The sequence below is a fragment of the Aptenodytes forsteri genome, unplaced genomic scaffold (assembly GCF_000699145.1).
Source record: "Aptenodytes forsteri isolate BGI_AS27 unplaced genomic scaffold, ASM69914v1 Scaffold181, whole genome shotgun sequence".
In the NCBI taxonomy this organism is placed as follows: domain Eukaryota; kingdom Metazoa; phylum Chordata; class Aves; order Sphenisciformes; family Spheniscidae; genus Aptenodytes; species Aptenodytes forsteri.
The window spans coordinates 471,900-488,055 of NW_008795702.1; the positions used below are offsets into that span (position 1 = coordinate 471,900).

General features: G+C 37.9%; 1 protein-coding gene across 1 annotated transcript in view; it reads left to right on the forward strand.

The window, feature by feature from the left end:
* The window catches only part of CRB1 (crumbs 1, cell polarity complex component), a 114,119-nt gene that overhangs the window by 61,702 nt on the left and 36,261 nt on the right, over positions 1–16,156 (forward strand). The window contains exon 7 of the mRNA XM_009283215.1: positions 14,087–15,040. Coding sequence (XP_009281490.1) covers positions 14,087–15,040 — 954 coding nt within the window. The remainder of the gene's footprint in view (positions 1–14,086; positions 15,041–16,156) is intronic.

The window sequence follows — 16,156 nt, forward strand, 5'->3', positions numbered from 1 at the left end:
GTGTAGCATCTACTACACGTTAGTAAAATCTAGTTTTGGCTGATATTTCAATGCAGTCATTAGAGCCTGATCTGGAAGATGCTGTTTCTCAAAGACTTTGTGATGAACACTGTTTGCTAATCCAAATTCTTAACATCAATTTTTAGCTTTTGCACTACACAGTTTGATTAGCAGAATCTTCCACGTGGGGTTCAGGGATATTGGTCTTTGGCTAGTCATGCAAAGTCCACTCAGAGCTGTAAGAGCTATGGAAAAAACAAGCACTACGGTTTTAAGTACAGAAGAGTAATTTGATGACCCAGATCAGGGCTATTCCTAATTAAAATCTGTTAGCACTTTGGAGGCTTGGCTTTCACACAAGAAAAATAACATAATTTTCCATCGCAAAGTATTGGGTTTTGCTGATTATGCCAGCCGTCCTGCTGATGGAGCTATTGGCGTGAAAGGAGGCAGAGGAATTCCTGTCCTGCTAAAGGCTAAGCACCCACAATGAATTTTGCACACTTACTTGACAAAAAATACGTGTTTGAGCCAAGCATTGTGCAAAGCATTCATGTTTTCCTCTTGATCCTTAAAATACCAGCAAAGGACTATTTCAGACCCTTACATAAGGTTCCCATAATGCCAGTGGCATAAATGACATCAGTTTTTAAAGCATAAAAGGCACCTCATCTAGGCTTAGAAATGTCAGTAGTAATTACAAACTTTGTTTTCAAGTATAATCAATTCTTTATTTATGGTGTGAAATGTTTTTTACCCTTTTGAACTTTCACTATTCTAAGCCAAGCAATATTGTTGGCATGTTCCTTTAAAAAATAATTGCATCTGGACTGAGAAATTGAATGTCAAGTTCCAACTTGATGTAAATTAAATGGGTTACATTAATAGTCTGGCCTGTGGTAGAAGTGAGTGTTTCAATTCTGGGTTTGACTTCAGGACATGACCTCTTGATCACACAGGTCAGCACAGATGGGAAATATTGAAGAGGTTCCCTTGGTTGACGTGGGGAAGAAAGCGTCTTGTACTGATGTATCACAAACTGTCTGATCCATTAAACAGAAGCAATGTCAGACTCCACAGAGAATAAAGCTTAGTTGTCATAGGTCATTATGGTCTTCAAAAAAAAAAGAGTTGGAAGGAAAATCACAATGATGGAAATCCTCAAGGCTGTCATGTACACATAATCTTCTAAACCTTCCTGCATTAATGCTGCCAAGACTATATAGAGGGGGGAACGGAGTAAAGAATCCAAATATTCTTAACTTCTACAGTACAAGTATGTCTCAGGTTTCCCACTTGTACCTGTTATAAAGGATTATTTAACAACATACAGCATTTTAAATTTAAAAGCAGGATATCTATACAGCTGAGCCTCACACTTGTGTGATCAGGTCTTAAGAAGAATTGCATGCATGAGAGCAATCATGTTCGCAAGATCAGGCAATATATAGTTCTTCAAGGGGAAGGAACAGGTGAATTGGGAAGAAGTTTAAATGTGTTTTTTTCTTTGAAATGCTATCTCCTGCCTTTAAAATTTACTTTCATTTCAACTTCTGAGCAACCCCAGCTCTCTCAGCCTCTCCTCATGACAGATTTTCCAATCCCTTAATCATCTTCATGGTCCTTTGCTGGACCTGCTCCAGTACGTCCACTTCCTTCTTGTACCTGGGAAGCCCAGACCTAGACTTGATGTGGTCTTACCAGTGCTGAGTAGAGGTGAAGAGTCACCTCCCTTGACCTGCTGGCAACATGCTTCCTAATAGAGCCCAGGAGGCTGTTGGCCCTCTTTGCTGCAAGGGCACACTGCTGGCTCATGTCCAACTTGTTCACCAGCATGGCAAAGCTGCTTTCCAGCCAGTCGGCCCCCAGCATGTACTAGTGGATGGGGTTATTTGTCCCGAGGTGCAGGGCTTTGCAAATCCCTTTGCAGAACTTCATGAGGTTCCTGAAGATTTCCCATTTCTCCAGCCTGTTGAGGTCCCTCTGAAAGGCAGCACAACTTTCTGGTGTATAAACAATTCCTCCCAATTTTGTATACATATATATATTATTCCAGTTTTAATCCACCATCAAAAAAAAAAAAAACCCTGATCACTTTAATGCTTTTGTTCAATTGGACTCAGGAGTTTTATACTTTGCTGGCAGTTAATTATCACTGATAAGTCCCAGGTCCAAGGTCTTCTCAAGGACATAAAACGTGTGTTTGGACACTGAGTAATAAAAATAAGCTGGTAAAGTGAGCACCAAAATTAATTTTATGTGCTATACTACATAAAAACTCTTACGTGAATTGTTCCCTGTAGCATCTAGCTCTTAATTATTCAGTGTTTGCTAATAGGAGGAACAAGTGATAAAGCCTAGTATTTTTATGTCTGCTCATTTGCACTGTTTGAAATAAACTCTGAGGTGACTATAGTAAGGCACAACCTGCTTCTGTTTAGATACCCTGACTGATTTTTTTTCAGGTACAAGGAGAATTTCAAAGTTGTTAAGCTAGCCTTTTACTGATCAGCTGGGTGCTCATCCCTTTAAAAAAAAATTTTGAATTAACTTAGGAAAGGAATTCTGCTGATTGTATAGGGAGACATGGATTAAGGAAAGCACACTCCTTCCCTGGTTGACAAAGAACTTTACACTTTCAATAAATAGCCTCAGACAGAAGAAAAAAAGCCTAGTATAGACAGCTAATTTGTACTGATAATTAACTGCTAGAAATAGATTCGGTGGATCTGATTCAGATTGCTCTCCCACCGCTGTAATTCTTCGAGTCTGGCTGTGTTAACAACACGACACTATTACAGAAAATCATAATGATCAATACAGTTATAGCTGTAGCCACTGTCCTATGGGCACTATTTTTTCTTAAGAAAGAGGGTTCATAATCTGTTATTAGTCCTGTTTATGAGGCCAGAACATCACGTTCAATCACTCTCTATAGTAACAAATAAAGAAAATTATTTAAATGCTGTACTGCAAATATGTCTGCACAGCTACAGAAGTTAACTGTAACATATAAAGACATATAAAAACTAGACTTAATCTAGGTAAATCACATACGCATACTATGACCCAGGAAATCCCCCAATAAGACAGCCAGAAGTCAATGGCTGGCTTTGAGATATTGGAAACAGCCGACTGAGTTAATCCCAGTCACAATCCCAGCTGAAGTCCATGCTATCCCATTGCCATTGGGATTGTTATGTGACCTAACGAAAGTGAAGCTACTTTTGGTCTCACGCTTCCCAGCTTCAAGATCTGTTAAGCATATGAAACCTTGGATAAACAGAGCCATTGTTTAGATGAGTTTTTACAGTGCAAAAGAACTAACATTGGAAGGAACGAGAGAAATGAACACTGCTGCTGAAGTCAAAAGAGGTATGATCGTCTGCCATTCCCATTGATAGGGATTTTGATTGAAAGATCACAGTCCAAAGTCTGTCTTCTGCATCTACATCTGCTCTATAGCAAGTCACAGCTATTTATACGGGAAAGAAAACATACATCAGGTAGAGTAATTGCCTTATAAAAAATTGTGGAAGTGGGTAGTTCAGGGTAAAAGACTTGTTTTTCTGTATTTAAAATGATAATAAATTATGTACAAATATATACTGTAGGAATAGAGAAGTGTAATTATACACAGCATAAATACAGATCATATTCATGCTATTTATACAGCTATGCACAGCTCAAAATACACACAGCATAAATGTGTTACGTATGTTCACACATTCATATTTCATATTTTCCTATTCTCAGGTCTCCATTCTCAATCAAGCTCTATAGGCCCTATTAAAACTATGATTTTCTAGCCTACTGGCTTTTTCAGTTTGTTTCAATATGGACTGACAATGAAGTTATGTAAACACAGTCACTTTTGTGTGTTGTGGAGATTTACATTGGTTTTAACAAAATGAGAAAATCTTGCAAATGACTGAATATTTTCAAAGCATCGATTCCAGGGCAGAAGCCATTTCACACTAGACAGCACAGTGGCTGTGCTTGCCTACCTCAGTTAAAACAAATAGGAAGCAGCCAAGAGACAAGGTAGAAAATCCCTTTTCGGGGAGACTAGACACAGCATACGTTTCTCAATGGATGTGTTCATCAACAGCAAGCACTCTTTTAAAGCCCTTAAGTGTTTGTAGGACTGAAAATTAATTTGTTTTCCAACTCCGAAGTGAATCATATGCTCCAAACAGATTTTCAAGTCAATGAAATATGACCTTGTGTGATCTAATTAAACAACTCAAAGGTATTGGTTGTTTTAAGATCCCTCTGGATATACTTCAGTTCACATGCACACACATCATCTGTATGTACAAGCTCATAAATCCACAAAAAATGCAAATCAGATCATTAATGCTTTGAATTTGACAGTCTTACCACAGTTTTCTAAAGGGTAAAACATGAAAAATTCCTGAATTATATATACTCTTTTTACAACTTAAAGAACACACAAAAAACATACTGAAAGCAGAACACCAAATATCTTTCTTTGGCTTCCAAATATCTGGTCCATAATCAGGTATAAACTAATCAAATTCTCTGAAACCCACTATTCCAATTTCTTCTCTGGATGATGTCCTGACCCTTTGAGTGGAACATTGGACCAGAAAACCTTCAAAGATCCTTTACAATCTAAATTTTTCTATGATTCTGTCTTTTTGTGAATTGATTTCTCTCCTCCATCACACATGACTCTCTTTATTTTATTACAAAAAATCTATGACTGTTTTTTTTCTAATTTTTTTTTCAGTCTTCTGTTTTTGTTTTTAGCATTGGTCCTGTGGTCTCCTTTCTCCACACTCAATTTTAGCTCAGACCTTATCTCTGATCTGCAGTCTTTCTAAGCATCCCTCACATATCCTATATAGGTTAATGGTCATACACACTTGCTCGTCTTGCTACCCATAAATGCCTTTGTGTCCAACAAGAATGCTGCCTCAAATGCCAACACAAGTGTCTTTGGGGGCACCACTGATTCCTGTATTTTCTTTTCCTTTATACTGAGTTCCCAGTCACATTTTTCTCTACTTTTTCATCTGTTTAATCTCCAAAATCTTACCTGCTATTTTCTCTTCTTTCTTAATGGTACCCTCCATAAATCACCTTTCTCCACTTTGACCTGTCACACCCTGCGCTCTCCCTCCTCTCATCGACCCTTCTTAGCTCATATCAATGACGTGGCCATAGCTACATACACCTTAGTGCAGCCAGAAAACCCACTCAAGAAGGATGCTGCCTGGGAAAACTGGGCTGCCACTGTTTGATATTCTTTCTTACCTCCATCAGTCAAACGCAACAGCAGCTGCCTCTTTACCTATATATAAAGCCGACTCTAGAAGCAGGGAAATGAAAGGAAAATGAGTGCCATGCAGGGACATATTTCTTCACCAAGTTTTTCCTTACTCCAGATTCAGACCCTAATCCTACAATTGGATCCACATGGCTGGCTGTGTTAATCGAAATATGGGACGAAGGTGTAGGCTACAAGCAACAGTTTTGCCGTGCTGCCCTTCTAGGACATGGCCCCTTGCCATTCACAGGCTATGTGTGTCTGACCTCTGGCTGCGCCGCTCACGCAACTTTGCCTAAGGAGCACTCACCGTCTGCAGAGCCCGCTCGTGAAAAAGGCGGGCTGATCTACCCGGAAGCTGAAGCCAATGCTTCACTCAGTCGGCTGTTTCCAATATCTATAAAATAAAATAAACACACCAGATTTCACTAAACAACTAATCAGCTACAGAATGTACATTTTTTTTCTTTTTTTTTTTTTAAATGAAAACTATTTTAGGTGTGACAAAACATGTGAAACAAGTGGAAAAAGATTTCCAAGTACTTTTGCTCTCAGAAAATGTTTAATGAATGAAGAGATTAAGGGATTGGGGGTTTTTACTACTTAAAAAAAATCCATTTTTACTGAAAACTCAAACTAGTCTGTGAAGCTTCAGGCCAGCAACATTTAAAAAGATTGAGTTACAGCATGCCATTCTGAATGTAGCACGTTATGAATTCCATATCCCTCAGCTAGAGTGACATATTTAATGATTAAGCCAAGTCACTCAACTCTATTTCTATTTTATTTTTTTTTCCTAGCCAGTATTAACTTTATATGTAAATTTCAAATGGCAAGAGGAAAAACAGCAGAATAGTGAATTTGTCTGAAATAAAGGAATAACTAGCAAGGTCTTACAACTTTACAAAATTAGAGTTCTGTGCGAAAAGTATCATGCAAATTAGCCCAATGTTAGCAAATGCTTATTATCCTACTATTTTAAAGTATCCAATTTTCCATGTGCTCCAGCTCTGCCCTGTATTCTGTCCTTCATTTTGCATGAGCTTTTTCTGCTAAGACGGCAACAAAAATTGCCATACTAGATCAGATCACTGGTCACATTAAGTTCAATATCTAATATAAGCCAGTTCTTTATTGAAGAAAAATAGGAGAAAAAAAAATCCATTTAAATACCCCTCACTTCCTCTACACTGATGTACGTAAGAGTAAAACCTCCTTCCTGACCTCCATGACAACTGATTTATGCCCAGAAGCATGAGTTTTAATTACGATGACATAGAGATGGTCAATTTATTTCCTTGCGCTTACTCACTCATGAACGTGCATTTCCTCCTTCCAGCAAAGAGTAATTATCTCTTTGCAATTATCAGCACAGATGTGGCAAAGTTAGAATTTTCATGATTGTCTGCTAAGACCTGGTGCCCTGAAGAATGTATGTTTTGCCAGATCTTTCCGCTGGCCTCAGGATTAATGAGTCCCTTGTAAGAAGTTGTTTCTGCCTGAGGTAGGATTTTGTAACAGACATTTCCAAAACTGTAAAATATAGGTGGAGGAAGCATTATTGCAAACTCTTTGTCTTTGTCTTCCATGAAGCATATTCTAAAGGGTATAATACAATTTGAGTTTCTCCAAGGTTTACTCCTACTTGCATTTTATACCTATATGTGTATAGATACATGTATGTGCATGTATAGTTTGACACATCTACAGCTCAGTTGCTGGGAATTACTTTATTCAAGGAAGTCACAGAAACATGGAAAAAATAGAATTGGAAGGGACAGACATGCAGGTATCATTTGGGCTATCTATGTGTCTAAGATAGGATCAGCTGACTCGTGTTGCACTGCACTTTTGTCTCTAACCTATTTTTAAGGATCCAAAATAGACCTTGTGGTTCCCAGTGGATATCTTATGCCAAGGCTTTCTTGTCTTATTATCATTAGAAATATTTTCCTAAAGTGTGCCTTGGATCTTCCTTAGTGCAGGTCAAACCCATGACTTCTTCACTCGGTTACTGTGGTCTCAGGGAACAGTGTGCTCTCTTTTTTGTACTGAAAGACTGTTACCGTGTCCCATTTCATCTGCTTTTCAACTGAACAGCCCTACTGTTTTAGTCTCTCCTCACAAGCCTCTCTCCTCACAATTTTCTAGACCTGTGATTATTCTCATTGCTCTCCTCTGAATTCTCCGCAGTTGAACCAAATCTTCCTTGCAATGCAGAACTAAAAGTGGGCTCAGTATTCCCGCTAAGGCGTGACCAAGGTTTTGTAAACTGGAACTATTGTTCCGCCTGATTGCTGGTTATTCGGGCCTGAGACTATAGAAACTGAATGAGTCCTTCTGGAATTGAATCCAATATTTTTCAGACCATTTCTTCAATTTCTTATGTTCACCTATAAAGATAATTTTGTCTTTAACGCACTCAAAAGTTTTACTTAACCCTGCTTTATCAGACAACTTAATAAGCAAACTTTCTATACCGTCATCCACATCTTTTATGAAAACACCGACCAGAGCAAACCCAGGACAATCCAAACCATACTCAATAGAGCCTCCCAGTTTGACAGGCAACCTCTGACAATTACTTTCTGGGCAGGATTACACAAGTTTTATACCCCCTTTATGGTGGTTCCACGTAGATCTTCCTCCTTTGTTTGTGTATGAAAATGTTATTAAAGACAGTATCAAACCCTTACTGTAATTAGAGTAACTACCACCTTCTGTAACCCACTTGTTCTTGACAGGTTTGTTCAAAACACTGACTAGCGGTTCTGACATGGCTTCAGGCAGTTTGCTAAATATCCTGGCATGAAGTTCCTCTGTCTTGGAGTGTCATCAACTCCATGTTTTCACTGAGCTGTAATAGTGTACGCCTATCCCAACTTTTTGACAGTGTATATGTTCATAATCTTACCTCAGAACATTTATCAGGGTCATAGTGCAAAAGGACTGACAATTACCAAGAACCTCCAACTTTTTATTGTTATTTTCAAAATAAAAATGCGTATTAAACTTCAAGCTGTAGCATGAGACATCTGATAAGCACTACTAGTAAAGTACATGCATACAAACTTATCAACATGAACTTTATTTTGTTTAAAGCTTCCTTACTTACCTTTCAAAGAGTCTGGATGACATTCTTACCCCATGGTCTTTGAATTTATTATAGGAAAAATCACTCAATGCCTCTATCAGAGGCTGGAAGGAGAAGCAGTTTTCTGAGCATCGCCATAAAAGCAATTGTGAACTGTAGATTAAATGAATCCAAAATTGTATTCTGTGTATGAGTCTTTTGGTGAACCTAGAAACAAATTTGACACAAGGTCAGGAATTTCCTAATTAATGAATAAATGAGTTAAGGGAGAAGAAGGAATTGAAAAACATGTTTGCCAAAAATCAACATTTTCTTGGGGACAGGCTGAGAGACACTTCAGGATCCATTGTTGAAGTTTTAAAATGGGAGACTGCCAAAACAAAGATCTGAATCCACAGTTTGACATATGCCAGTTAGATGGTATAAATACCAACCCAGGGAAAGACTCTCTTGCATTATAATTATTTCACAAATTACACAAAGAGATATTGCTCTAGCAATATTTTAAGCAATTCATCATCTAAATAAAGTATAATGAAAAAAAAAAGTCTGCTGCTTAAATTATCACAGAAATAAGTAGTTCAGTCTCCTGAACTCTGTTTTCCTTTCATTAAATTAGGTCCAAATCAAAATGTCTTGTTCAAGAGCTGAAGAAAGAAAATGTTTTTTCCCTGTCTTCAGCACACTTAAAAATCTACAGACATAAATTTCCATTAAGTAGTATAATGATAGCCAATGGAACAAAAATACTTTATAAAATAAAGAAACAAGATACAATTTTAGGTCTTTTCTATCTGCTTACTGAGATGTACAGTTTCTCTGAATGACAGTGACCGTGAAAGAGTTGATCTGGGTTAACAAACCTCTTGAAAATGAAAGAAAATATGGTCTTAAAAAACAACACCTTGTAAAACAACAAAAAGTGACAAATCAATTTTGAACAGCTCCTAAAAATATACCTTTCTGTGAAACATAATCAAAGCTTAGTGTGAGCACACTTGGACAGAACATGCTGAAAAAGAATTTAAGTAGAATACATATCTATTGCGTAAGCAGTTTAATGAGTCTTACTTTAAGCCTTGTTGATCTGGCTTGGGCAAAATACACCATCAGACTACATCAGCAGGTACAGAAGTGGAGCAAGCTAATCCTGGAAAGGAAGCCTTTATACTAAGAACTGTTTTGAATTTTACAGAAACTTACTTTGTGGACTGCTTAAGTGCTAAACAATCTTTTTCCTTTGAAAAAAGATGGTTGCAACTAGGATACAGGTTTACATCATTTTAATGACAATGTTTACAGGTAAATATTTTCTTTTTGTGAAGCTATATGTGCACTTTTAGACTGTATTGAATGTGTAGTATCTATCCAGACTGCTTGCTTGTATTTGCTTGATATTTATATAGTGTCAAGGAACTGGAAAGGCGGAAGGCTGTAAACAGATTTTTAACCAACTTTTTTGTATCAAAAAGTGTAACTTGGATAATATTTTTATAATTGTTTAATCAAAATGAAAACTAGTGGCATTCAGCAGAATTATGCTTGAATAATTGCTTTTGTCATCCTGCTTCTGCGGGAAATCTTTGCTGCTAAATTTGAAACAGATAGTTTAATTAAGAGGTTAACAGTTAGAAAATAGCTACCCTATGGTAATAATGTGTAAGTGAAAAAAGGAGACAGATATGAGTGGTGTTATCAAACTGAGTCAAAGGAGTTGTTTCATCTCTGGTTTGAATAAAACTTCACAGGAGGAAACAGTAATCATTATCTATAAAAATATGATAAAAATATTCACAGTATCTGAAATTTTAGGTAGGTGTGTAATGCATTTAAAAGAGAAAATGCTGAATGGTTTTACTTTACTTTTTACTTTAAAAACACAAACACATTTAGCTGAGCTAATGCATGTAACCACTGAAAAGAAAATAATAGATCTCCTTGCACTTGCTTTTGGTATGTCTTACATCTTTTGAGAATAGCTTTTTTTACATGCTAAACTTCTCCAGTCTAAGCTATTTGAACTGCTTATACAGTTCTATAAATATTGACTAATCCTTTTATCTAGAGTGCTTTTATCTTGAGTGACAGTGGTCTTTGCTTGTATAGCAATTGGCAGATAACAAGCATTATCAACACCACTTGTAAGAACAGCTGATTTATTTATTCTTGGTATGAAAAAATGGCTTATTATTTGTCTTTTGGTGTGACCTATATTTATGTTTGAGATAATCTTATTATGAAATAGTAGGTGTATAGATGTAAGTGTATACACATGTGTGTATATATATATACACACACAACCCCGCAAAATAATTACTTTGCAACACATTATTAACACCATTACTTAAAAAATAAGCATTGTGTTCAGACACTGAAATGCTTATGAAATTACACGTATTTAAGTGGCTCTATGATAGTCACTTTGTATTTAGTAACTGATGTTATTCATTTTCTGTAGGCAAGGAATACACTAACAATAATATGTGTACCTCCTCATAAAACTAATTTTATTTCTTTGTTAGACATTGATGTTTTTGTGATCAAATGTGTTATCTAAATTTAAAAGTAGAAACATACATGATTTCCAAAGAAGTTTAGCATTCTCATGAAATCCTTTCATTAATTTTATGTCTAATTTGACGAAGTAGAGAACAACACAGACACTAAACATTATTGTAAAGTTGGGTTCAGTTTACGCATCTGTTTCATCCTTTCCAGAGACAAGTCACTATTGCAAGGTGTGACTCAGACCACAAGCTACAAGGCAAAGGTGATGCCTCGCAGGTGCTGTGGGATAATAAACTAAAATACAGAGTCATCACGCATTACTGAAAATGCAGCAACTAAGTATCTAGCCATTCACTATGCTGATTTTTTCTATGAAAGGTTTTATAGGAGCTCCCAGACTATAAATCCTTAAGCATGCTCTGACCACTGTGAAGCCCTATGGCAAGGCTAAGTACATCCCTGATCCTACTGCTTCTAGGCTGCACTAATTTTTATCTCTGACACAAAAACCTGAAGAGACCTGCCTTTCTACAGCCGTCACATTGAGACTAAGTTGTACACAAGACCTGTGGACATACTGTTCTTGATGTCAAAGCAGGGAAGGGAGCAATATGAGGCGGGAGATGTACTAAAATATTGAGCAAAACAGAAACAGCTCATGGTAACTTCACTTTTTGTGTACTAGAATAGCAAAAGCAGGACAAGTTGCTAACACAGAAATTGCCACAAACTGGGCAAAGCAGACATCGTTCTGGCCCCCAGTCAGTAACGGTTTGGAAAGTGCACTTCACTTTGAGAAAGTCAGTCCCAATGAGTCATATTTCTGCCAGATGCCACTACACATTAAGGTATACATAGACATCTCATGTTGGAATAAATATGAGCCTGGCTGGAAAACAGAGAGAGACTGCTACTGTAAAACCCCACTGCCAGATCAGGGAGATAGCACTAGCTGCGTTTGATAATCTGAAGCTTCAATTAGAAACTATATGCTATAATTGAAGACTGATGAGTGAGGAGGATCACTGTGGAGAGAGCCTTTCATATACATGCTATGACTGCTTCACTCTGGGTAATCTTTCAAACAAATATCAACCAATTCTCAGTTCCCTTCTGGCTCTCCAGTAACTTACCGCTCTCTGAGATGTGTCTAGTTACAACTGTGATTGAATAAAGTGGACAGGCAAGGAATTAGCCTGAGTAACTACATTTATCTACTGCTATTTGAAGCAATTCATTGTGGCTGAATGCTGCTCTGTAATTTTCCATGAAAAATGGCTGCGTTTTGCTGTAAAAATAAAGCTTGATGCGAATTTGTATGTAAAGCTAGGTGTGGTGCCTGGTACCTAGCTGCAACTCTGTGAGCCTCAGCATACCTCATTATGTCATTTACAGGCACCAGTTTTGCTGTGGGGACAGGCATAATTATGTCTATTAACTACTTTGTGCTGATGATACTAGTTTGAAAACTAACTGCAAAGCCTTTCTTATTTTTCTTTAGAATAACTATGAAGGGAAGTGGAAGTATTAGGAGTTGCACTTAGCATGAGTATTCAAAAAAGTATTTGGGTATTTTGACTGCTTCCAAGGGAGATAAGAAACAGATTTTCCTTGATCCATTGCATACGTATTGGTCACTTCATTGCTCAAGGGAGAAGTTACTATAATTACCACTTTACAGATGAACAACAGTGCAGAGGGATAAACAGATTAGTTTTACAAGAGGAATAGACTTGTTTTTCTTTGTGAAGTCTGATCCAGTATACATACTTAGGTCACATCTATCAAATTACCATGACGTTGAGATGAGGAGCTCTCCTTTTACCCAATATACCAGAAGCCAAGTATTACATGAAAGGAAAGGAAACATGAGTCTGTATTGCTCATCTTCTACGGAAGTGCTGTCATCACTAAGCTCTGAGACGTTTGAGAAAATATGCCTTTCATCTTTTCTTGCTTTATATTTTGTGTATAGGAGAGGTAAAGAAAGTTCCACTGTAGATACACGGTACCAGGAATATTCTGCTGGGGCATACAGGTTCAAACCCCTCCAACAGCTTCTCTCAGATCCTCACGTCCCAAGTGAACTCTCCTCACAGTATGAGACCATGGCTGACAGACCAGAAGTCACTGCTGCCTTGTTTTTGGAAGAATTAAGATCCGTTGTTCATTCGTGAACAACTGCAGTACGCACCTAACCCTGAAATGTGGCAACTGCCCACTCATTGTGGACGGGGTGCATCTCACTGCATCTTGCCCAGACCACCGACAGGATGTAGGTTTAAGCTCTCCTTTGGATTTCTTATTGTCACACTGTGCAGCTCCCTCCTTACTCCCTGAGTTTCATTCTTCAGATAGCCAGCTCACTGTATGTACATTCTGCAGGGATGTTCACCTACTTGTCAGTCTGTCCCACTATATCATATGGTACTTATAAGTCCTGTGGCTCTCACTTGAAGATTGTTGCTCCAAGATGTTTCGTATGGGACCAGGAATACTAGTCTGTAATTCTTCTACTGTTTGAATGAATGTGAAGGGAAGAAAAGACCAGCAGACTATACTACAGCTCACCAACATACTGTATTATGAATATGGATTAAGTAACAATTCTTGGCTTTTTATATGTGATAAATAATTCAGTTCCTCTCAAAGTATTCTAGATTTCTACCACAGAATAGGTGGGAAACAATTACTTGATCGCATCTTTTGGAGGTGATGTTTATCTCAATTTCATCACATTATCCATATCAAAACTGTCAATTTGTTTGGTTCTTTTCTCCAAAATGTGATTATCGCTACAGTGTTTATATAAAACTTTGCACACGAAAACCATGGCATGTGAATGGTATTTTTATATTTAACATATTTTAGACTTGTGAGTCCATCATCTATTTATCAAGACATTTCCCTCTAATTAAAAATAATTTAATAAAACACATTATTAAAAATGTCATTTTGGGCTCTGGTTATCCAATCCAGAATGTTTATATAAAACTTTGCACACGAAAACCATGGCATGTGAATGGTATTTTTATATTTAACATATTTTAGACTTGTGAGTCCATCATCTATTTATCAAGACATTTCCCTCTAATTAAAAATAATTTAATAAAACACATGTTATTAAAAATGTCATTTTGGGCTCTGGTTATCCAATCCAGATATCTAATTCTTTGTTTATTCTTCAGGTACTCACTGTGATGAAGACATCAACGAATGTCACACAAACCCTTGCCAAAATGGTGGAATCTGTGAGAATTTTCCTGGGAATTACACTTGCCATTGCCCACCTGCAGACAAAGAAGGGATTTATTATGGTGGCTGGAACTGTACAGAAGTTCTCCATGGCTGTACTGATCAGCAATGCCAAAACAATGGAATATGTATCCCACATTTAAAAAATGGCCAACACGGATTCAGCTGTGTATGTTCACCTGGGTATACAGGAATACACTGTGAAACTGTAACCACCTTTTCTTTTCAAGGAAACAGTTTCCTTTTGTTGAAGAATCCCCTGATCCCTAAAAAGGAATTTTTCTATAATATAAACCTGAGGTTTCAAACTGTGCAACCTACAGCTTTTCTGTTTTACCGAGGGGAGAAAAATACATTCGCGAAGCTGGAGTTACTGAATGGCTACTTACACTTATCCGTGCAAGTCAATAAGCAGCCACAGGCTCTTTTGCATATTTCACATAATGTCAGTGATGGAGAATGGCATTCAGTGGAGGTAACCTTGGCAAGAGCTGTTACTCTTCATTTGCTTGACAGCTCTTGTATAGAATCGTGTCTAAATAAAACGTCTGCTATGATAGATAACGATCACGTGATGATTGCATTTCAGAGCACGTTTTTGGGCGGCTTACCAGTAGGGAACATTAGCGGCAGCTCTCTACTTAACATCTATAATATACGTTCTGCACCTTCATTTGTAGGCTGTCTCCAGGACATTGAAATAGACTTGAATGTTATTACTCCAGAGAACGTATCACCTGAATCATCTTTAAATGTCAGGACAGGATGTACTAAAAAGGACTGGTGTGAAACCCACCCTTGTCAGAACAGAGGACGCTGTACCAACCTGTGGCTGAGCTACCGCTGCGATTGCTACCGGCCGTACACAGGGCCAAGCTGTGCAACAGGTAAGGGAATGCTGTTGGCATTTGTGGTTTAAGCGGTTGCTGAAAACGTGATCATAAACAATCCTATTTACCTGGTGTTGAAATGGCATGACCCTTAGGATCTCTGAGCTTAATGTCAACTGGTAAGAAAGTGCAAGAGGTTAGGAGTAGCACGCCTTCGTTATTTTCTAGTTACTTTCCCAGGAAGGTTGCTTTTCAGCCTGACAAAAAAAGTCAGGCTAAACTGGTGGATTCCACTCATCCAGTTTTAAAATCTTCTTAGTGCTCTTAGCACGCCATAAACTCTGGAAAAACTGTAGTTCACTGGAGGTTATGCACCCCGAGTAAAATTTAGAAAGCAACCAAGTCACTTGGAGTTTAAGTCTTACTTTCAAAGTATTCTTTGAAAATTTTATCCTCAAGATCTCTAGGCTTTTATAAAGAAACTCATTTAAGGCAATGAAAGGCAAGCAAAAGTACTGCAAGTTAAAAAAAGACAGATTCCAATTTTAAAAAATGAACAAGATTATACTATTAACTTAATCTGATTAGCCCAAGGAGAAGGCAGGGCTTCAGAGGCTGGAAACAGGGCCCATTCATCTCTCAGCTGGTCCCAAGGCAGCTCTGGACAACCGCTAACAAAGGCGGCTGTTAGCAGAGAGCTGCTTGGTGAGCAGAGGGAAACGTGTCCATGTCTCAGTGGACAAAAGAGCACAGCTCAGCAAACAACTTCTTTGGCAGTGACGAGCAGGAATACAAAAGCTGCAGATGCCCGTAGCACTTTCCCTGCTACAAATGATCTTTCCAAGCGCGGGCTGAGGCAAAGTGGAAGGACAACAGGAGGTCCCTGCCCAGCTCCCTGCTATACTGCATCTGGTGTGTGAAACCCTCTGGAACTATAAATACAGCACATCTTGGGAACATTTTGGGGTGGACTTTGCAATCCTTCCTCAGCAAAAGTTCTAGGGATTTCAAACAAGCAGTTTTGTTTAAGAAAATTGTACAGGACTGAGTCTTCCATGCAGCGCCCTTGCCCCTGCTTCCCTCTTGCCCCCTTACTAACCATCCACACGTGGTCAATCATAGCAATGTTTAGGGAGGAAGAAATACATACATACACATATACATACATACATA